General features: G+C 44.3%; 2 protein-coding genes across 4 annotated transcripts in view; one reads left to right on the top strand and one right to left on the bottom strand.

Moving 5' to 3' along the window:
• EPDR1 (ependymin related 1) overlaps positions 1–7,414 on the bottom strand; it is a 50,696-nt gene extending 43,282 nt beyond the window's left edge. For both annotated transcript variants that reach the window (XM_033082770.2, XM_033082778.2), the window contains exon 1: positions 7,116–7,414. In XM_033082770.2, the coding sequence (XP_032938661.1) occupies positions 7,116–7,378 (263 nt within the window). In that variant the 5' untranslated portion in view covers positions 7,379–7,414. The remainder of the gene's footprint in view (positions 1–7,115) is intronic.
• Positions 7,415–8,365: 951 nt separating this feature from the next.
• Positions 8,366–21,674, top strand: SFRP4 (secreted frizzled related protein 4). Of its 2 annotated transcripts, XM_033079084.2 has the most exons (6): positions 8,369–9,487; positions 9,643–9,723; positions 9,814–9,879; positions 12,464–12,662; positions 15,346–15,409; positions 17,872–21,674. In XM_033079084.2, the coding sequence occupies exons 1-6, from the start codon at positions 8,896–8,898 to the stop codon at positions 18,058–18,060; spliced, it is 1,191 nt and encodes a 396-aa protein (XP_032934975.1). In that variant the 5' UTR covers positions 8,369–8,895; the 3' UTR covers positions 18,061–21,674. The 2 variants fall into 2 exon arrangements, with proteins under 2 accessions (XP_032934969.1, XP_032934975.1); XM_033079078.2 differs by having other exon boundaries at positions 8,366–9,487; positions 9,643–9,879.
• The last annotated feature ends 2,179 nt before the right edge of the window (positions 21,675–23,853 follow it).

A 23,853-nucleotide genomic window follows, 5' to 3' on the forward strand; every position in this document is an offset into this window, starting at 1 on the left:
GGGAGCAGAATGGTCCCCTTGTTATCAAAGAGGAGGCAGTCAGAGAACTTCTGAGATGCTTGGATATTTATAAACCTCTGGGACCAGAAGGGATCCATTCCAGGGTGCTGGAGCTGGCAGGATGAGGGAGATGGCAGATGAGCTTACAAAGTCACTCTCCATCATTTACCAACAGTCCTGGCTCACTGGTGAGGTTTCAGATGACTGGAAGCAGGCCAATGTGACAGTCATTTATAAAAAAGGTGGGAAGGAGGATCTTAGTACAGTAATTTCACGATTATAAGCCGCACCATTTTGACTAAAATTTTGGTCCCAACCTGAAGTGCAGCTTATAATCAGGTGCGGTTTATATATGGACAAAGAACAAAAAGTTGCTGTTTTAGGAGGACAGGTGTCTGCTGAGAAAGGCAGGAGCTTCTCTTTGAAATGGAGAATGTAAACCCCCTCCCTCCAAATTACTATAATTTTGAAATCAAGGGGCTCTCAGGCAAAAATACGGGAAATAGGAATAACAGTTCTTTACTAGGGAAATTAAAATAGAAATACAGTACTACAAAGAAACAAACCCCAAGCTCTGACAAAGTCAGAGTACAACCTGACACCCTGTCAGGCAGGGTGTTGGTAGCAGTCCCATTAAATGATGGTTGCAGTCCTCTTGAAGTGACAGATGTGATTCAGTTGGAGTAGTAGTCCTGTAGAAGGTGCAGTTTCCCTCTGGAAGTCCAGCGGTGATGTGGAGAAATCCAGTTTTCCTCTGGAGTCCAATGGAGAAAGGGGTTCCCTTAGCATCCCAAACCTCTGGTTTTATCTTGGTAAGAAATGTTGGGCTCTTTCCCCTGGCTGGAGCAACTTCCAATGGGATGAAGTAATTTTATCAGTCACACAGTGGGACTCAGTGGGCCATTAGCAGAAAATGACTCCCTGGAAGAAGGATGGGTTGTGAAAAGATAAAGAACAATGCCCCACCTGGTTTCAATGGATGGCCCATTAGCAGAATATCTCCCACAGAGATAAGGATTACTGCCCCCACCCTCAACACATGGTGATAGAATAGATACCTTTTATCACACCCTGTATTGTAACATGCGGCTTATAATCAGGTGCGACTTATATATGGACAAAGAACGAAAAGTTGCTGACACCCGGAATGCAGTTTATAATCAGGTGCAGCTTATAATCGTGAAATTATTGTAATTATAGGCCAGTTAGCCTGGCCTCGGTACTTGGTAAGGATATGGAACAATTTATATTGAGTGCCATCATGCAGCACTTATAGGATGGCCAGGGGATCAGAACCAGCCAGCATGGATTTAGGAGGGGTAGGTTGTGTTTGATCAACCTGATCTCTTTTTACAACCAGGTGATCTGTGTGGTGGATGCAGGAAGGACTGTGGATGTTGCCTATTTGGACTTCAGCAAGGCCTTTGACACTGTCTCCCAGCATATTCCTGGAAAAGCTGGTAGCCCATTGCTTGGACAGGAGCACTCTTTGCTGGGTTAAGAACTGGCTGGATGGCTGGGTCCAGAGTGGTGGTGAATGGTGCTGCATCCAGCTGGCGACCCGTCACCAGTGGTGTCCTTCAGGGGTCTGTGCTGAGGCCTGTTCTGTTCAATATTTTCATCGATGACATGGATGAGGGCGTTGAGTCCTTCATTAGCAAATCTGCAGACAATACTAAGCTGGAGGCATGTGTCAATTTGTTGGAAGGTAGGAGGGCTCCACAGAAAGACCTAATTTGGATGGATGGGCAGAGTTCAATAAGATGAAGTTTAAAAAGTCTAAGTGTCAAGTCCTGCATTTTGGTCACAATAACCCCCTAAAATGTTATAGGCTGGGAACAGTGTGGCTGGACAGTGTCCAGGCAGAAAGGGACCTGAGGGTACTGGTCAACAGCCAGTTGAACATGAGCCAGCAGTGTGCCCTGGTGGCCAAGAAGGCCAATGGCATCCTGGCCTGTATCAGGAGTTGTGTGGCCAGCAGGAGCAGGGAGGTCATTCTTCCCCTACACTCGGCACTGGTGAGGACATACCTTGAGTACTGGCATGGTTCTGGGCCACTCACTTTAGGAAGGACATTGAGATGCCTGAGTGCCTCCAGAGAAGGTCAACAGGGCTGGTGAGGGACTTGGAACACAAGCCCTTATGAGGAATGGCTGAGGGACCTGGGGTTGTTTAGCCTGGAGGAAAGAAGACTCAGAAGTAACCTTACCACTCTCTGTAACTTCCCTGAAAGGGGGTTGTAGTCAGGTGGGTGTTGATCTCTTTCACCAGGCAGCAACTGACAGAATGAGAGGACAGAGTCTCAAGCTGTGCTAAGGGATAGGGTGGATATTAGGAAAAAGTTTTTCACTGAAAGAATAATGAAGTATTGGAATGCTTTGCCTGGGGAGGTGGTGCAGTCACCATCCCTGGATGTATTTTTAAAAAGAATGGATGTGGCACTTGGTGCCATGGTCTAGTTGAGGTGTTAGGGCATGGGTTGGACTTGATGACCTTGAAGTTCTCTTCTAACCTTGTTATTCTGTGATTCTCATAGGACAATCTGTTATTGGGCCTTCCCTGAAAATAATTTTGTGGAAAACAGTATGGAAGAGAAGGGTGAAACTGCGAACACAGCATGTGGCAAGTAATTCTCCAGCTCTCAAACACCACCTGTACTATTCCTGCTCTGTTCCATACTTCATGTTTTTCTTTCTTCATAACTGACCACTAACATGTGTTGAGTAGCTTCAGCAGTGGCAGAGTACACACCCCTTGCTCTGTTTCTCTGAGAAAATGAAAGATGATGGATCACATGAAGTTCTGGCCTCAATGCAGTCAGTAGCATTTTGAGTTTGGACTTTGTGCCAGGATTTCTCACCAGTTTGAAAGGTGTCACTCAAATCTACACCGTTTGAAGTTACCTTAAAACGAAACTCTTGCCCCAACTGCAAATCATGCTAATGACTACTTTGTGAAGTGTCCTGAGATAGAGGCCAATAGGGGGTTGAGCAAGAGTTGTGGATGATATAATTCCTCCAAAGCCATCTTCCCCTGGCCCCTGGCATGTAGTTTAATAGATAAGGTCTCCTAGATACCAAGACTGAGCCAAATTCCTTAAGAATTTGGTCACTCTCGTAGCACCTTGGAAGATTATTGGTTAGAAATTAGTTTGTGTAATTGGTCAGTTCACTTTAGAACTTTTGACTTAGATTGGATGCTGTTCTTTGTATAACTTTCTATTGGTTGTATTTTGAATCACCCCTGAACCTATAAACATGACTGCCTCCCCTTTGTGTCTGGGGATCCTGCTCAACAACCCTTTGCATGAAATAAAATTCTTGTGGAACATGTCATGTCAAGGGCCTCCAGTCTTTCTCTGTTGACTAAATGTAAACTACTGAGAAGTCGCTGATTGATATCAGCACTCTCAGGTCCTGGCAAAACACTCACCAGAGACAAAAAGAAAGTTTACAAAGAGTGAGGAAGGTTTAACATCCAGAGAGCACAAAAGGAAGAAACTTCATATAGTAGGCAATAAAAGACTAAAACCCACGTTCTGTATTTAACAGCATGAACACAGCTGCACCTCAGGAGTTCTAGGGAACTTCCCCTTTCACATTTTATCTGGAATGACCTGGTCCAAATAGGAAATAGCTCAATATACTCAGTGTTTGTTTTCTCTTCTTCTGCTATCAGTAGAAGCTGAGCACTATGCACACTGTCCCCGCCCATCTTGTCTATTCCCAAAAATTTGATCCTGAAGCTGAAAGAAGCAGCAGGGCAAGGCATGTTGGAGAAAACAAAAGAAGCAGAGTGCAGCAAAGACTGGGTCTGTAAAAGAAGTGAAAAAGAAAGCCCAGAAATGAATCCAATTGGAATAGGCTCTCCTTGAAAAATCTTAGTCTAGGATCATTGTTGGTAGTTTTTACACTCTGAGCCAGAGTGGCGGAGCCAACTGTGTGACCTAGAGAATCACACACGGAAGACGCTGGCTAAAACCACATCTATGACTTCTTTAATGGGTCGGCTCTGTTGGTTGCCTGGCAAGCGAGGTGTGTGCCCAGGTGGCAGGTGACACAGTGCAGCTGGACAATAGGGAATGGGCAGTCTTTATCAATGTGGTCACTGCATCTCAGGTGATCTTAAAACAACTGATGTGCAAAGAAGTGATGTTAAACGAAGCAGTAGATGGGTGGCTACTTTTCTGAAGCTGAGGTAGGTATGCTTTATTAGGCTGATGTAGATATGAAAATATCACATAGCGGATTCCATTAATTTGAAACATGTATCTACCTAATAAAATCTGAAAGTTTCATGTTTTCTTGCAGTTATCAGCCTGCAAGCCTTTCCACACCTGCAAATATTTGTGTTTTTGATTAACCTCAGCGAATAACTCAGACAAAGCTGTGTCTAATTAAGGTCCACATTTGCAAGAAAATTCAGAAAATGTTTTGTAGAAAAATGTGGTTGTTGGCCAATCCTGACTGCTGCTCATAGATTACATCTGATAGGAGCTAAATGTGAGAATTTAGACTAAAATTTCCTTAGAGACCAGGGCAGCACTATTTTTCTTGTTGATTTTGTAATCACTGCCTTAGCATAATTACAGTAATTTCACGAATACAAGCCGCACCATTTTGACTAAGATTTTCCTCCCAAACCGGAAATGCGGCTAATATTCAGGAACGGCTAATACGCGAATAATTTTCTGACATTTACAACCTCAGAAGTGCCAGCCAGAGTGCCGAGTCAAGCAGCTGCAAAGCTGGCATTTCGCGAATGTTACAAATTGTTACTCTGTTGCGCTGCGGGTGGAGCCTGGCTCCCTGCAGGTAGCACGGGGGGCGGGGAGAGAGGAGGAAGAGTTCTCTCCTTCCCTCCTCTGCCGCAGCCTGGGGGAGAGACGGGGGGCCCCGCGCCGCCATGGTCGCGGCTCGGGGAGGCGGCGGGGGCCCCATGCTGCCATGGTCACGGCTCGGGGAGGCGGCGGGGGCCCCATGCCGCCATTGCCGCGGCTCGGGGAGGCGGCTGGTGCCCCGCGCCACCATTGCCGCGGCTCGGGGAGGAGGCAACGTGCTCCGTCCCCGCCCGCCGCCGCCGCCCGGGAGCAGGGGGGGGTCCGTCCCTGCCTGCCACCACGGGGCAGTGCCGGGCCGTGGTGACCAAGTCCAGTGGCAGCCACACCTGGCCCCCAGCGGCCCCGCCGAGCAGCAGCGCCGGGCTGGGCCACCTGGTCCCGTCGGCAGCCCCGAGCGGGCTGAGCCTGCACAGCCTGAGCCGAAACAGTAATCCCCGCCCTGCCGCCGTTCTGTTACTATTTGGCAACTTTGCTGCACGCGGGTCCTCGCTGCGAACGACAGAGCGGCTTATACTCAGGTGCGGTGTATTTATGGACAAAAAACGAAATATTTGCCAACACCCAGAGATGTGGCTTATACTCAGTGCGGCTTGTATTCGTGAATTTACTGTACCCCTTTCTTGTAAATTTCAAAACTGAGTGGAAAGAGGTTATTTTTCAAAACACAGGATAAATCCCTTTGCCTCTAACTTCTGAAGGCTTCAGTTTACAACTCACTATGTCCACAATGAAATGAAGTTGTGATCGCAATTCTAGACCTGGTCCAACACGTACTGAAACCAATGGGAGACCTTCTGTTGACTTACATGGAAGAAGCTGGGTCATGCTCTGAGCAGATGCTACAGCACATATAACAAAACCTCTCTCCAATAATTTTCTGCCAGTTTTGGATGGCAAAAAACATGGACCTGGAAACATTAAAGACCCCTGAGGTTAGATATTGTCTACAACAAAAATCTAATACAGAAAAAACCAACAAGTGCACCTGTCTGCACTCTGCCGCTTTCTAGCCCTACCAACCCTGTCAAAACTGCATCCAGAGCAGGTATTTATCAAAAATGATAAATAAAAGATAAGATCTTGGCAAAAGGCAGACTTTGGCCCAGAGTCTAAAATGTAGAATAATTATTCAACCTTAAAGTTTTCAAATAAAATAAACATAAGCTTGAAGAAATGAGTACAGTACAACTTAGGAGCTAGAAAAAACCTGTTTCAGGCTATGATATGAAATTGATTGCCAGAAAAAAAAGACAGTAGCAAAAAGGAATATTGATCTTTCAACAGGAGAGACCACTAATCTTGATGATACAGCATTTGTAGGCTAGTCTTTACCTTGTCTCACACATGCCCAGGGTGGACACACTATTATTTAAACAATTCATAGGTGGGAGAGGCCAAGGTATGGACAGACCTACTATCCCCACACTGGGAGGTATGACATGTTGTCTGAAAGTGACTGACACTCAGTAACCAGAAATGTCTCACCAGGAAGGCCTTTCTAGGCCAATCAGTTCTTCCACCCAACCTGAGCTTGGCAGGCTGAGGAAGAAAAAAAGAGGCTCTTTAGTCAGCATTTTTCTACATTTGCTTTTCAAGCAAATCAAGAAACAGACAATGACACAGGGATTTTTGGGATTAGTTATGGGCTTAACAGATAGATCCTGTATAAATGAAGAACAGGAGGTCCCGCAAGGCTGTGCAATAGGAATGAATACACTGTACCACACATAATGGATGCATCCTGACACCTTGACTTAGGACCAAGCACTGGCAAGGACCAAGAAGGTCCAGAGAGCTTGTAACTCAAACTTGTTAGCAAATTACTGAGTTAGAACCTTCTCCCTTGCCTCATAACGTTATTCACATGTTTGAGTATATTCTTCATTATACCTCACCTTTTTGCATTAGATTCCAACTCCAATTTTAATAGCAAAACAGCTGGGAGGGAGGGTATCTCTGAAGGTAAAAAGGTGACACTGTTGACCTTAAATCTCTCGATATATACACACATACATGTACAGGAAAGATAGAACCAAAGCATGTTGCTGACAGGTTTCCTAGCGCCAGCTGCTCCCAGCACGCCGGTGCCTCGCCTCCGCTGGCCCCGCACTCCCCCGACTCACGCAGGGGAAGTGCCGCCAGCAACACGGGGCCCGAGGGACACCCGTCCCTTCCCGGCTTCGCATCACCCTACACTGCCTGGGAGGAGCCTCCGAGCTCTGTGCCGACCCTCACCGCCCCGCCTGCCCCCGCCGCAGATCCCGCCGCCACCTACTTCTTGCAGGGGATGAGCGCCTTCCTCTCCTCCAGGACGCGGAGGCGCTGGTTGAGGCCGTCGTAGGAGACAGCGGCCCGTGTGTTGCGGCCCGAGCCATGCTCGTAGAACACGGTGCGCCCTTCCCACTGCCGCGGCGCCTGGCATGGCTCGGCCGCCGCCGCCGCTCCACTGCGTAGCAGGAGGACGCCCAGCAGCAGGGGCAGCCGCAGCACTGGCCTTGGCCCCAGGCGCAGCTGCCACCCGGCGGCCGGCCGCGCCATTCTCCCTCCGCGCTCCCTCGGCGCACGGCCGCTCCGCACGGCGCGCAGGCGGGCGGACAGGCTGTGGCGGGGGGCGGGGGCGGCCCGCCTCCAAATCCGCATCATCTCGGCGGCGAGAGTTGGTTGTTGCCATAGCGCCCGGACGCCAGCGGGGCACGAGGCAGCGCGGAGACAGGCGACGGGGACCCTTCCCCTCCCAAGTCTCCCTCCCGGCAGCCAGGAGGGTCTCGGGCGCCCTGGCCGTGACCACTGCTCCGCGAGAGTGCCCAGAGGGGCAGCTCGAGCTCCAAGCCCTGGGCGCTCTGCGTGACCTCGGGGAGGGAGGGGATACAGGAAGTGACCTGCTGGGACAAACTGCTGTAATGGCGCCCTCGAGGGGGGCATTTAATTGCCTCCCCACGGACAGTGTCACCAAGTGTTCCTTCACCACTTGCATTGCTTCATCTCCCACTGCCCTCTTAGGTGTATCAGCTAAGTTTCCTGCCTGGTCTGGATGTGTTTTCTTCACCCGCTAAAGGAAGGGGAGGCCCGTGCCCCACAGATGTTCCATCTGCAGCTCTGCTGCATCTGCAGAGGGCAACAGCGGTGGCACCAGGATACGTGGCCGGGGCAGGTACTACTGAGCCAAGCTGGGGCTGTTTCAGGTCACTGGGATAACCTGGCATTGAGTTAATCTTCTTATCTCAGCGCATCCTCAAAGACTGGGGAGTGGCATTTCCCACCGTGAAGAACGGACCCAGAGGTGCAAGAGGGCAAGATGGCTGTAAGGGAACGCTTTGTCCCCGCGTGGGCACACCACTCCGCTGCACCAGGAGCGCGTGGCCGTGGAGCATCAAGGGAAGAAAACTAAAAAACAGCTTGGGAAAAGTCTGAAACCCCTTCTTCCACTCGTGTGCAGATGCGGTGGTGGACAGAGGCCCGCATAGCAGCTTCACGCTGGCCCCGCCGCCCGCTCCCATCTCGGCTCGGCCGCCGCCGCTTCCCCTGTCCCGAGCAAACTGAGCCACGAGCCTCCACCCCGTCTGTCCGCCCACCCGCTTCACGCTTTTCCCCGTCCGTGCCGAGCTCATGGAGGGAATTCTGCAAACCCCTGAACGCGTCGGGAACAGCCGCTGGAGCTTGGTCAAGCCAGCAAAAAGTTTCTTCTCCCTTGAGAAAACGCGGCACATAAAGTTCAGCCCCACGAGAAGAAGCTGCGATTCGTATACCCTCGCCTTCCCTCTCCCCGCGCCGAAGCACAGAGCCCCGCGGCAGAACCGTGTGGTTTGGGTTTCTTTCCCCCTCCCCTCGCCCCCCTTCCACCTGAAGGAATTTATGACACAGATGAAAACTGAAACGGAGCTGGAGCAGCGGCCGAGAGACGCAGTGATGTCGCCGGGGGATTAAACGGGGTGGAGGTGATGTCACCGTGCCTGCACAGCAAAACGCACACATACACGCACACCCCCCACCCCCCGGAGGAGTGGGGCTGCCAACGGAGAGCGATCGGCCCCACGTCACTCGTGCCACTGGCATAAATGCGGTCCCGCGATGTCCATGGCTGTCGGCGTGGCGGCTCCCGCGACTTGACTTTAGCAGGGCTCCGGGAGGCAGCGCAGCTCCGCGCCCTTCGGCTGCCGGGACCCGCGGTGCGGCGGCGGACAAGGAGGAAAAGGAGGAGCAAGAGGATGCTGCGCGCCTTGGTGGCGGTGTCCCTGTGGCTGCGGGTGAGCCCGCGGGCGCAGGGCGCGCCGTGCGAGACGGTGCGCATCCCCATGTGCCACTCCATGCCCTGGAATATCACCCGCATGCCCAACCACCTCCACCACAGCACCCAGGAAAACGCCGTCCTCGCTATCGAACAGTACGAGGAGCTGGTGGCCACCGGCTGCAGCCCGGTCCTGCCCTTCTTCCTCTGCGCCATGTATGCCCCCATCTGCACTCTGGAGTTCCTCTACGACCCCATCAAGCCGTGCCGCTCCGTCTGCCAGCGCGCCCGTGACGGCTGCGAGCCCATCATGCGCCGCTACAACCACAGCTGGCCCGAGAGCCTGGCTTGCGACGATCTCCCCGTCTATGACCGCGGCGTCTGCATCTCCCCAGAGGCCATCGTCACCGACGTGCCGGAGGGTGAGAACCCTGGGAGCAGCGAGAGGTGGGAGGGAGGACTCCCTCCCCGCGCCGCGGGACAACCCAGGGTGGGACGGGGGGCTGCGGGACCTCCACGCTCCACTCCTGGAGCCTCTACCGATAGTTTTCACTCCTTGACGCACCTCTGTTTGCAGATGTGAAGTGGACGGACTTCACACAGGGCTTTATGGTGCCGGGCAGAACCCTGGAGCCCGACTGCAGGAGCCGCGGCCAGGGTGAGCCTAGGACGACTCCCTGCCTCCACCTCCCCGGAGACTGGGTCCCTCTGACACCCCTCAAACTTTCTCCCTTCTCTTCCTTTGAAGAGCGATGCAGGTGCAAAAAGACAAAGCCTACGCTGTCAACCTACTTGGCCAAGAACTACAGCTACAGTAAGTGCATGGGGGAAATGCTTCACTTTGCCTGTCCCACATCCACCTTGGGTCCCTGCAAGTCAGGCAACTCTGTGTGGGTGCTTAACCCACACCACGTCCATCCAGCAAGTGTGACGTCAGAAGACAGCCTTTCCAAATGGGTGTTTGCCTGGGCATACTTAGCTGTCCTCTTCCAGAATCCAGCTATAGCACACACCATGTGCTGGCAGTAGTAGTAATTGACTAGTAGTAATTGCCTAGATGATGGTGTGTTTCTGACAAAAGCAGTAAAATGTCGGTAATGCACACCCTTCTGCTCTGCAGAAAGGGTGCTTGCTGCTGCAAAGGTCACTCGTCTGATGTGATTGTGATGCCTTGGCCAGCTCCTGTTTTCATCCAGCATGTAGAATAAACAGGAGTTTGCTACCCAAATAAAACTCGTAAATGTGAAACAGCTGCAGCAAAGTAAAATGTTTTTAGAAGGTTATATATGCTTTTACTTACTAGCCAGAGTTCTGTCTGGTGCAGAAGGTCAGAGATTTACTGAATTCAGTGACAATTTGCACCATCCAGCCAAGGAGATGGTTGATAGTTTTGTTATATGTTGCATGATATATTGGCAATAAAATTAAATATTTACTCCTCTTCCCCCTTGGCTTCTTCCACCTCAGATTTCTGATGGTGTGAGTCAGGAAGAACTCTAATTAAGATTAGATAAATGCCAGATTAAACCTAGTGTCAATTACAAAGCCCCTACTAGCTATGATTTTAATATAAACTACTGCTTAATTTTGCATTTTGTGGGCATTTTCTCAGATGGCAAGTTTTTTCCCAGTCATTTTTCCTGTTCTTCTGCAGTAGAGTTATAATATAATTAAATTCCTATTTGTTTGATATTGAATGAAAGTAAGTTTGTAGCTATTTGCTTCTTTGTTAGCATGTTTGATGGGAATAATTAAGCTGAACCTCTAGCTTAGGTGATTATACAATTTTTTTGTGCATTATATCATTTTGGTGCATTTACACAACATTCTCTTTTTATATAATTCCTTGATCAGGAACATCAGTACAGCATAGAGATATGTTTAGGTGGAGTAATAAGCTTCCACAGTTGCCTGAAACATATGAAAAAGTAGTGATGTCAAATGACTGTTCCAAAATTAAAGACAGGTGTTAGCCATGTAAATTCTGATTTCAGTGATTTCAGTGGTAGTGTTCCTTGAGTAAAGCCTGTATACTGGAGTCCAAAATTCAATTCCATTGCATTTGTGAAATCAAGATCTTGTTTTTGAGATGTAACTTTTTATTCAACACCCTCTGAGATAAATAGACCTATTTATATGGAAAATTAATTGAGGGACAAGATTTATTGAACTGAAAAGCAATCAATTTTTTTCCTGAAAACCTTTAAAATAAGACATACAGCCAAATTGTACTTTTGGCTATCAGAACCAATCAGACTTTTAAATGGATTTGAGTCTCCAAAACTGAAATTCCTCACATGTTTTGTGTCTGTTGTACATGTCTTGATAAAGGTAGCACATAAACCCCAGACTGCATTAAAAGTACTGGTCTCCTGTTGTCTGCATGTGAAGTAGAAATTCCAAATGTTACGAGGTTCATGTGAAGGTTTTTGACCCGGTGGCTGGCAGGGGCAGGCCGATCACCCTGTGGTCTATGCACTTCTAATGCTTTTTTCACTGAAGAGTGTTTGGACAGTAGAACCCTTTCTCTGTTTTGATATTTTCTAGAGACAAATTCCTTTATGTAAAAATTAATTTATTAGATCTGTTTTTTCTCACAAGAGAGAAGAGATGAAATGCTGGAGTGGTAGGTAATGCCAGGGTTTGTAGGTACAAAGTTAGCCAGGGATCATTTCAGAGCAATCTGTAGCATTTCACATTCTTGCATCCATGCAGACATGCAGTTTTCCTCAATGAAAGGTAAAAATACAAGTGATTGTGTATTCAGAGTCAGAAGAACCTGTTTCGTTGTCTCATTTATATGAGGATCTCACTATTGGTAGAGAATTCAAAGGCAAAAGATGAAAAAAAATAGCTTAGGTAAATTATGGCAATCCTAAGCCTCTTAGTTTTTTTGACTATTGTTTCTAGCCTTCCCTTGTTTCTTATATTTAAGAAAAGACTTTTTCCTGGTTGCAATCTACAGGAAGTTATTTTAATTTTGAAAAGACTGAATTAATGACAACTGTCTGTGAAGTAAATTATTCATTACTTAATTGGAAAAAGCCGTACGTGGAGAATGGGTTAGGTTTATGCAAAGGGTTGTTTGAGTCTGAGTTGAAGGAGCTGTTTTGTGTGTGTGATTCCAGGTGAGATTGGTTGGCCTGATCTGGCAAAGATTTAAGCACCTGTTTAATTTCACAATTGTCAACAGTCCTATTGAAAACCAAATCGAGATCAGGCCCCTGTTATTCTAAGCCACTGTTCATGCCCACACAGGCAGAAGTAGTTCTAGTTGTGAAACAGCAGCAGTTGTGAAAACAACAGCTTCCAATTCAATATATTTTATTTAATTCTGAGATGTGTTTAAATTTCTTAGACTGTTTATTGTTCTCACTCCTCTATTTTTCTATTTGAAGTCATTCATGCTAAAGTAAAAAGCATAGAAAGAGGGAACTGCAATGAGATAACGACTGTAGTTGAAGTCAAAGACGTACTCAAGTCTTCAACACCAATTCCTCTGTCCCAAGTGCCTCTTCTTACAAATTCCTCCTGCCAGTGCCCACTTCTTCAAGCAAAGCAGGATGTTCTCATCATGTGCTATGAGTGGCACTCAAGGTGAGCTGTGACAATGTGCAAAAATGTGTTAAAACTGGCTGTGATAGATGGGAAGGAGGACCAGCAAAGCTCACTTCCTCATCATAGGCTTGTTTTGCTGATAGTTTTTCTTAGTATAACTCATACATACATGTACGTGTTTCCATTACCTTCACAGATGACTTTCTCCACTTTATCAGCCTCAGCTCTGCACCGTGATGTGGTGTTTACAAAATTTGGCTCACGCAAAGAGCATAAAATCTGTTGGCATTAGGTGCTGACAGCATATTGACGAGGCATCATGCGGCAGTTCAGTCACCTCCAGCTTGGGAGTGTTTTTCCAGGACCACTTTCCATAGGGATGTGCTGCTTTGTTTGCAACAAGCCAAATGGTGGCAGGACCACGTGGAAGGCATCCTTCTGTCTCACCAAGGGAGGGGGCAGGAGCTGATACACATCTTCTGTGAGCAGAGCTGCTGGAGTCAGAGCCAGGCCTTCTCCACTGGCCTGTCCCTACTTTGGACCAATGCCATCAACAAGATGTTTCTGATCCCACAGCCATACCAGGACCAGCCAAAGCTGCAGCCACTGGAGATCCATCTCCCAGATTGCAGATGAAAAATAAATACTCTCAGAGCAGCTAGCCAATCCTGCTGTACGATTAAACAGAAAAACAAACCAAAATTAACTTTACCAGACCTTTCATCTGGCAGTCAGCCTAGCCCCAGGCATGGAAGGAAATCCAGCATACTGGTCTGGAGGGAATGGAGTGATGTATCACTGCTGCCTTTTCACCCTGGTTCCTTGAGACAGAAGGGGACATCTCATCCCCATTAGCACCCCAAGTGCACCAATAGATGCCAGCAGAGCAGGTTGTGGTGTTTTAGGTTCTGTGTAGGCCTGTGTGTTGTGGTTTGGCGATAAGGCTGTCTGTAAAATGTGCAGGCTGGTTTTACATATTGTGAGGTTGCTGTTAATTGGTCACGCACACTTGTAAGGACCACACAGCATCCCCGTGTGGGATATGATATGCCATGTCCATGTTTTTTATAAGTTTTATGTTGATATTTTGGTAGCATTTTATAGATGTTTCTAAAATTTGCCATCTGATATCTTATTGTTTTAACTTGTTTTTTGGTGAGCTAGCAAACACAGTATTTTATTACTACCCAGCTCTTTGCCCCTCCAAGTCTGAAAGTATTTCACAAGTATTAATGTAGAGCCCCCAGTTTGTTTTAGCCGTTTTAGGGATACAAGCTCTGACTCATGTAGAAGGACTATGACCAGAGCAGTGATGGAGGAGTTCTGGGTTGCAGAGGATCCTCTGGAGGCTGTTAGGAAAGGGAGATTTCATAAGTCAAAGATCACAATCAGCATCTCCATTATTACAGAAAAACACGCAATTCACTAAATATCTTGTGATGGTTTTTAAAGGTCTTTGAGGTTTTTTATTTCATATAGTGTACTAAAATGGATTTGCAACAGAAACATAAACTATTATATGTGTTTCCTGTTGAACTCAGTGGCAGGCAAACAGAAGGTTTTGAGTTACAGCAGTTTTTTTAAATGAGGGAGGCAGAATGAGTAGAAGCTATACCTCCTCTGCAGTCAATGGCAAAATTCCTATTGCGTGTTGTTGGGGTTAGAGCCTCACTGGATAATTTGACCTGAACCAAAGTTGTGCCAGATGTACCCCATATTTTGGTTTCATTCATGGCTGTGTGGCCTTGGTGTCAATCCTGTACATTAATCCTCTAATTTCTCTTTGGAAAGAAAACATACAGCATATTGGTCCTGATTCTGCAAGGTTTGCACTCACGTTAGGCTTTTTATGTTTGTCAAGCTGGATGCACAGCGGCTAGTGACTATGAGAGGCAGCATTTTGTACTGTGTTTGAACTGCTGAGAGAAACAGCTCTGTTTATGGAGGTCAGGCTCTGTTACGCTAACCTTCACCAGCCAGAACAGTGCTGTGTGACATTGTATGCATTTATAACGGCATCTTGATGTTTCCAGCCAACACTGGTGTCTAAATAAAAACCCCAAGAATTTTAGTGAAATTTATATTAGGGTGTGTTAAGACCTGGAATCTCAACCAACCAAACAAAAAACTCCAAAAAGGTTTCTCTAGGTTGGGAAGGTGTAGCATCAGGCTGCTTTAGAACAAGCTGCTTTAGGAGCTGTTTAAGGCATATATATTTAATAGTCACTTTTTTGTTGTTTATTTCATAACACCTGGAATGTTTTCATAATACCTCAATCTTTTCATGCAGGAGCTAGCCAGATTTCACTGGTAGGCAAGTATGGCAAGTATCACTAATCATACATCTTCCAAATTCAGCTTAAAGTACTCATTAAGGAGTTAGACATAGGAAACACATACAGCCATCTTCATGTATTTTTAGGTAGAAACAGATACAGTTGTAAGTGATCATATATTACTATATTTCAACTAAGCTGTATTAGCTGGTGTGTGTGAAACAGCTTCTTTTCTAAAGTCAGAAGTAAAATGCATCTGTTTAATCTACTCTTCACACAAACACACAGAGAAACATATGGTATCCCATCATCCCATACATAAAACCTGTCAGTACTAGTACCTGTGAGTGCATTTCAACCCCAATCTGTGTTAAATCATCTGGACTGGCATCTCAGGAATTAAAATCAGAAATATCTATAACTTGTGTGTATTACTTAATTTTCAGGTTGATGCTTCTTGATGGATGTCTAGTTGAAAAATGGAAGGACCAACTAAACAGAAGATTGAAGGTAAAAGCAAGCAAAGAAAAGTGTGCTGATGTTCTTGATAAAAAGTTAAACACCTTTCTTTTACTTCAGTATTGATTAATTTTGATGACTTTCAGATATATGTAACTCCTATGGGTACCATTATTTTCACTTGAACGTTTTCAGCCCTAGTAGTCACCCAATTATGAGTGAAAATTTGGATACTTTAGTCTTGTGTTTCAGGATCTCTAAAATTTTATTTGTATTTAATTTTACCCTGTGGGATGATCTTCCTGTGAACTCTGGTTTCTTACAATAATGTCTCTAGGAATTTCTTTCATATCCCTGCTACCACAAGGAGTGATGATACGAAAGTGAAGGTGATTATGCAGATGAGTGCATAGTCCACATTAGACAAGAAAGGAAGTTAAAATCCTCTGCACTGGATTAATGTTTTTTGCTGCATTAAAGATTGCAGGCTGGAGACACAAACTTTTCACCAGGTACTCCCTACTAAGACCCACCAAAAGGATTGGACGTTCTCTCTGAATTCAGGAAACTCTGGAAGGAAAGCTCCAATATAGGGACATGGGTGGCAGGCACAGCAGATGCCTCTGCTTTTTGGGGCTTCAGGATAGCACTTGATATCACTCTATACTTTCAAATTCCTCTTTTTAGTGGAAAGAAAGGATGGATTGAGAGAAGGTCTGATTCTTTCTCCCTCTTTTAGAGATGGAAGAAAGTTATTTTTGGAATTCAGAAAGGTTTTCAGAACATTAAGGGCATACATGTATGTTTGTTTTAATTATGAGTTGATTGGCAATTGATAGGGAGGCGGAAAAGAGATGTAGGAATCCATAAAAAGAAGCTTTTAGATTACAGACCAACTTCTTGCAGGAAATTGCATTCAATAGTCTTTCATACCCTCTTCATGTGAAACCTTTGTGTGGAAAAGAAAATGTGCTTTACATCTTTAAAAAATAAATGCATGGCAATTGCAGAGGGTGCCATATGGGATTTAGAAGAATATTGACATATTACTTGGATTCCCGAAATCCTTTAGCTGGCAACTTAATGGCCTGTTACTGGCACACAGTATATTTTAGTCACCTCCTCACACTGTTTGTCATTTCTAATTGTGTCTTGAATCATGTTTGGGCGTTAGTTTTCAAATTGTCAAATAGATGCATGACTGCCAAGCAAAATACCCTTCGAAGCACATGTCATTTCCTCTCATATTAGTAGTTTCAACAACTAAATCCTCATTTAAGCATGTTTGAGTGGGACACGACTAAATGTCTGCTGATAGTTTTGGTTTTATAAAGATGTTTTATAAAATGACTCTCACCACACAAAGCCAGTATGGAGCTAGGTATCACGGTGGCTTCATTTTCATGCCCCTCATTCTTCTGTGAAGACTTGCATCCAAGTTTGGTCTTGAGTTACCACTTCAAATGGGTGTTTTGAGCTGTCTGTCAACCACAGAAGACAGTTGTTACATAACCACAATATGGCTGGTCTTTTCTCCAGCTAGGGCAAGTGTCTGAGTTGCAAGAAAGTCAGTGCAGAGATACTGAATAGGGAAGCTGAAGAGCATTTCTTTTGCTCTGATCACTGGGTAAATGCCCTGCCTTTAGGAGTTTCAGAAGCGAAAGATAATAGAGCTGAGACCCTTTCTGGGTTCTACTACCTACCTTGTTTTCCTTAAAATATGTATTTCTGTTCCTAGAGGTGAAAATCCGCAGTCTCTGTTGCTGTTTTATGGATCCCTCCACGTTTTGGAGAGCTGACTAATTAAACTTAGTGTAAAAACTACTGCACTACTGGGTATAAAAATCTGACAGCTGTTATCTTTGGTAGACTCATTGCTTCTCAAAATTTCTTGGGGATGCTGCTGAATAAAGCTGCAGGTACATTATTCAAACCATGCCATTGCAACTCTCAATAGTGTGATTTCCCTGTGATCATTGCTATTGTCTGTCCATAACATAAGCTGATTCGTGCCCAGTTCTCTCCATCCCAGAGAAAAGTGAAGCAGGAAGTAAATACCAGCTCCCCTTGTAGCTGTGTGCTTAAATATTTATTGTGAAAGGATAGTTTGATTCCTGTAGACTTTTCTGAGGAAAAGTAAAGTAGTACGTTCAGCAAGACAACAAAGAAAGACCTTGCAGAGGTGTTCCAATGCCCTGGTTCTGACCTTTTGATGGCATGGTACCAGCTCCCCTCTATTTCTGAAAAGGCACTTATATGCAGCATGAGTCCGAGATGGGCAATTGTCATTTCTATCCACTGGTGTTGTGGAAATTCCCTCTAACCTAGTACATGTATAAGGTTCTCCCTGCAAATAGCCATAACATGCTGACATCAATGGCCTTGCAATATAGAGCATTAAACTGTTAAAGGCAGCACTGGCATGGGTGGTTCAGGATACCTTGATTACAATGTAATTATTTATGATTGTGTCCTTCCCTAACTCATCCTCTTTGTCTTCTGCATTTCTATAGAGATGGGAACAGCGACTGCAAGAACAAAAGAGGCGAACTGCCCGCAGTAAGAACCAGAATTCAGGACGCAGTGCTCAGAGGGGAGCCCTGAAACCGCAAACCAAGAACACCAACCCACTGATCAGTGGCCCCAAAAAGACCATTAAAATACGAAATGGCCAGAAAGAAATCAACCCCAAAAAAGTATGAGTGTGAAATTCCCGAAAGGAAGGTCTTTCCCTGCATGACAATGGTTGCAATCTGGCATGGTCAGCATGTTTTATTAATCTGGAACTCATTGACTTAAAAAATCATGTCAGTTTTTCTACGTAGAGGTTTTTGCTGCACTTTACAGTTACAAGGTCTACTTACCCTTTCAAGTCACTGCAAGCCATGGAGCATAGGTTTGCACTAATATGAGTCAGGCATATTCCAGCAATTGAGCTTTATCTTTGGGCTCTGATTTCCCATCTAGATAGAACTAGGCTTGGCTGCCAGAGGTTTTGACTCCTTGTACCAGTTGCCTGGTCTGCTTCCCTGCCAGATGTTGGAGAGCTACATGGAGTTTCTCCTCAGCTGGTGTAGTAGTTGGTGAGTTAGTCTGTGAATTAGCTGAGAGCTCGCTAGACTCGGCAGCTGAGGAGCAGCAGAAGGATGGTAACCTCTGGCAGATATTTCAGGTAGCAATGACTGCAGCTGCTGGAGCCAAACCTATCTGCTATTTGGAAGCACAGCCCTTGTTCAGAGTGTTCAAAAGAATAGTTTACCATTAAGCATCTGGGTATGCATTATGTGGTTATTTTAATGTGTGTGACGAAAATATGCTTACAGTGATAGTATTTGATCTTGTGGGCTTGTGTAGTAAAAATGCGTCCAAAGTAGACATTCAGTTTTTTATTGTACTTCAGGTTGGCTTCTGTTGTTCTAATTTCAAACATTAAACATCTAATTGAAAAATCTGTATTTTTTGAAAGAACAAATTAAAGTGAAAAGATTTGTAGGATTCTTTAACACATTTGCTGTATTACAGCTTTGCTATAAAAACTGGAATAGAAGCTTTATTCTAAAGATAACTGGTAGCTACTGTACAGTATTAAGGAGAAAATAGGACTTCAAGTGGCTCAGTAATCATTCAAATAACTTTTTATCATTTGATACCATATTTCTAACCTTTCTCTGAGATCAAATAAATTAATTAATTAATAAATAAGCTTTGTTCCTATTAATGAGCTTCTCAAAGCAACTGGCTATCTGCAGTTTTTCTTATCAGAAGGTAACATTTACCCTGGAAAGGGTGACAGGAAAGCAGATGTTATTGTTTACACAGTGAGTTTACTTACTTAACATTTTCTGTGTGAGATATTAGAGCTGCCGGGGTGATACAAATCTAATCAACATAACTCCAAGATGGCATTTATACTATTCCTTCCAAGGTGTACTTGGATGAGGCAGCATAGATAACACATTCTGATTTCAGTTTCATGTAACACACAAGAAGATCACCCATATTAAGATCAGAAGAGCTCATGGTAGATGCCTGAAAGATCTTCTGAATTTCCTACAGGAAGACTAAGGACTAGACTGGTCAATTCTGGCAAAATGAGGATTTTTATAATAGAGAAGTTCTATGTCAGAAAAAAAAAGGAGTTTTGTGTAGATTATCATAAGGAGTAACAATTTGTCGTGTCAGTATTTTGATCTTTGCCACAACAAGAATTCCAATGAAATTTGCATGTGTGAAATTCACAATAGATTATGCTGAAGGGATTTTGGTTGCAGCAGTTTTATACTTGGTAATTTGCTCAAGCAAATTTGAGACATAGATGCCGAGTTACTATGTTTAAAACAAACAGATGTGTCAGAAGAAAATGGAATCTTGTAGTTCATTATATAATTAGGTGGTGCAAAGATTTGATTATAATTCTTCCAAGACTAACAAAAGATAACATAATTATTCTTCTGATTTTTGTTCCAGCAGAGAGAAACAGAGCCATAGGACATGTTTATTTGTACCACAGATCACATATTTCCTTGTTTAGGAACTTTAATGAAACCATAACCTGACCCCAAGACTGTATTACAGATCTGTTTCAGTTTAGAATGATAAACAAGAGGGTTATAAACCTCAAAATACTGTTTTTGAAGAAGTATGTCTGATTGTACTGCATTTTTGTACTGAATTACTACATAAAAAAATAAGGCAAGTGCTTTTTTTCCCTGCCAAGAAGATGGAATCAATCAGCTTGTGGCTGCACTCTTTTTCCTTTGCTCTGACTACTGAATGAACTACACTGGCAAGTCACACCTAGCAGATATCTGTTCAGTTTCTCCACATTTCTTTGTGAGCAAATGATCAACTTTCTGGTTACCTTGCTCAGAGAATACATACTGAAGTTCTCTAAGTATCTACAAACTAAAGTTTTTATCCCACGGTAACCACAAGGGGCGTCTCTTGATTACTCTGATAAAACATTAACCTTCTATCTGGATGTACACTGCTTGATATGTTTAAGGTACGTTTGGGGCTTGATCTTAATATCCCTTCCTTGCTTTATGCTCATTTCCATAGTGTTTTATCTACAACCCTTTTGGCAGCAGCAGGAACCAATCTAATATTAATAGATTATCTGGAAACCCTCAGATTTACTGCATATTCAACAGGCAAGTTTGAAATTCTGTTTTACCTTCCAAAAAGGCTGTTTTTTAATTTCAGAGATGCTACATGAAATATCGTGTTAGTAGTTGAAATTCACTGCAATTTTTTCAGAAAGTCTTGGCTAGCTCTAATCAGAAGTAATGCACTTTATAGAAAGTAATGACTTGAGGGTTATTGGGGGGTGCAGGTATTTATAAATGGAAACATAATTTTTTTGAATGCTTGTTGACCCATATTGATGGATTATATTTACAAAATTAATTGTAGCTGATGTAGTTTACCAGAAAAGTCTGGTTGAGGAAATGTTTTCCGATGTTCATTTACATTCAACTGCTAAGCACAGCTAAAAGGGATGTGTTGGTTGTGCATAATTGGAGTAAATATTTTTTCAGGTTTCATTCATTTGGAATCTAGGTTACAATTCTGGATAAAATAATTTAAGAGCTATTTGAGTATTTTGGACAGGAAAATCTTCTTTTTATTTGCTTAGGAAGTATTTCTCTGTTGCATGCACTGACTGGACGAAAGTTGCAACACTGAAGTGAAGTGACCAGGTCACTCAGGTCTTGTTGGAGAGGGGTTTTATGAGTTTTTTAAAAACGTGTTTCATAAAACAGTTCTGAATTGCTTTTGCAGTGGGCGTTTAAAATGGTGCAAATCATTCAAAATTAGAGTGAATATTTTTTCAGGTTTCATTCCTTCGAAACTGAGGCTAGGACATTCAGTGAAAATACTGAATGATACTTCTAACTAAACTGAGCACATGTGTATGGGTGGTAGTAAGAAACTCACTACAAGCATACATTTGGTGTTCCAGGCAATTTTTATTTTATACTAAAAAAATGCCAAGCCCGTCAGTAAGAAGGCAGCTGCAACACTGAGAAAAAAACCCATTTAACACTTCAAGGATTTGGCCTGTTGATTTTTCATCTTTAAGTAGTTGCAGTAATTACATTAATCCACCAGCAAATTGTTTGTTCCCCTTTGCTTAATCAAAGTTTTATGACTCCAGTGCTGGAGTGCACTAGCACGGCAATGGCTACACCTGGGCATGGATATGAGGGTGAGTCTGACATTTTGCCGCATGCCAGGGAGCAGAGGTGGAGATTGGACCCTCTGGAGACAAATGTGCCTGTTCAAACAGCCCTGAACTGCTCCAACACCTATGGGATAGGAGGGGAAGGGGGAAGGGGGAAGGAGAAAGGGGAAGGGGGAAGGGGAAGAGGGAGGGGGAGGGGGAAGGGAAGTTCCGGGAAGGGAAGGGAAGTTCCGGGAAGGGAAGGGAAGGGAAGTTCCGGGAAGGGAAGCTCCGGGAAGGGAAGGGAAGTTCCGGGAAGGGAAGTTCCGGGAAGGGAAGGGAAGTTCCGGGAAGGGAAGTTCCGGGAAGGGAAGGGAAGTTCCGGGAAGGGAAGGGAAGTTCCGGGAAGGGAAGGGAAGTTCCGGGAAGGGAAGGGAAGGGAAGTTCCGGGAAGGGAAGGGAAGTTCTGGGAAGGGAAGTTCCGGGAAGGGAAGTTCCGGGAAGGGAAGTTCCGGGAAGGGAAGTTCCGGGAAGGGAAGGGAAGGGAAGGGAAGGGAAGGGAAGGGAAGGGAAGGGAAGGGAAGTTCCGGGAAGGGAAGGGAAGGGAAGGGAAGGGAAGGGAAGGGAAGGGAAGGGAAGGGAAGGGAAGGGAAGGGAAGGGAAGGGAAGGGAAGGGAAGGGAAGGGAAGGGAAGGGAAGGGAAGGGAAGGGAAGGGAAGGGAAGGGAAGGGAAGGGAAGGGAAGGGGCTGGAGGGTGTGGATTCAGTGTTCTGGGTGTTCTGGGTCTAGTATCAGCTGGCAATTGATGTCATGGGGAGTTAATAATTGTAGGGGTTTTTCAAAACACAATTACTTGCATTAGTGCTGAAGTGGATTGACCCATGGCTTCTTAAAATACAAGAAAAATGGGTTTGGAAAAACACACTAACTTATTAATTTATCCCTTGCATGTCTATTCTCTGTATTATGATATCCCCAGCTTTTTGTTGTATTACCTTTCCTTCTTCCTTATTTTTACCATATCAGATTGAAAGTTAGTCAACATAAAGTGTACATAAAAGTGTTAAGGAGTTTGGAAACACCTGGCTCTGTGCATCTGTGTCTATTCCAGCGTACTGGAATGGTCAGTCTAATGACAGCAACTTGGAGAAGGAACAGTGACAAGTCTCTGGAGAAAATAATTTGTATGTTTTTACCCCTGGCAATACAAAAAAAAGTTTTACTTTTAACAGTTGTAAAATAATATGTGATGTTGCTGTGGAGTCTAGGTAACTGTTCTAAAGGTTTCATTTAACAAACACCACATTTGACCATGTTCACAATAAAATTTCTTTAAGTGATATATCCCTATTTCAGTATTTGTTATTTCAACATCATATTGATGTGACTATCACTCATTCTTTAATGGCTAACCATATATACATTTATTGGGGTACTTTAAATTTGAATCAATAGGTAATCAAAGCTTAAGAATTCCTGCTACAGAGTACATAAAACTATTTTTGAAGTTTTCTGATCATACTGATCTTTTAGGTCATGCCTACTTTAGACAGCATTTTCAAACTCACATAAATTAGTCACCTGCAAGTGAAATTCTGTTTACTTTGGTTTCTATTTAAGTTTCTCCATTTCACTGAACATGATTAAGGTTCCACCTATAGGCTGTATTTAAGCACCTAAGTTTCTTGTCTGTTTTTTCAGACATGTCAAACACACATCATTCCTGCTAAAGACAATAGATACTATATATGCTCAGCATTCCTGACACCTGGAATGAACTTTAGATCTAGTTCGGCAGGTGTTCCATGTTAACAAAGTACTGCACCTCCCCAGAATAACCACTAAGGGCTACACTCAACTGCTGACCTTTGTATATTTTAACCAGTTACTCAAAGCTCAACAATGACCACTTAGGCTGTTTTATTTTTTTTTCCCTGAACTATTCTATATGCTCTTATATTCTATATTCTGTTCCATTTCCTAAACAAGGAAATATGTGGTCTGTAATACAAATAAACGTGTCCTGTGGTTCTATTTCTCTCCTGCTGGGACAAAAATTAGAAGAATAATTATATCTTTTGTCAGTTTAGGAAGAATTATAATTAAATCTTTGCACCATCTAATTCTGTAATGAACTACAAGACATTTTCTAAATAAAGTCATAAAGGCCACATTCTCTTTTGAATTGGCATTTAGATATGAGATAAATGGACAGAGACTTTTTGTAAGTTTTATATACAGCAGTTTTGTGTAAATTTAATTGCAGGAAGATTTTAATCTGTGAGATTCCATGGAGTTTATGTTGGAACAGAGTCCTCCTGACTCTGTA

Source organism: Catharus ustulatus, chromosome 1, assembly GCF_009819885.2.
Source record: "Catharus ustulatus isolate bCatUst1 chromosome 1, bCatUst1.pri.v2, whole genome shotgun sequence".
NCBI lineage: Eukaryota > Metazoa > Chordata > Aves > Passeriformes > Turdidae > Catharus > Catharus ustulatus.

Bases quoted from the DNA above. Each gene is read 5' to 3' on its own strand.
- SFRP4 (XM_033079078.2), top strand. From the start codon at position 8,896: ATGCGGTCCCGCGATGTCCATGGCTGTCGGCGTGGCGGCTCCCGCGAC. The intron at 12,663-15,345 runs GTGAGCTGTGAC...CTTAATTTTCAG, and splicing joins TGCTATGAGTGGCACTCAAG to GTTGATGCTTCTTGATGGAT. The intron at 15,410-17,871 runs GTAAAAGCAAGC...GCATTTCTATAG, and splicing joins AACTAAACAGAAGATTGAAG to AGATGGGAACAGCGACTGCA.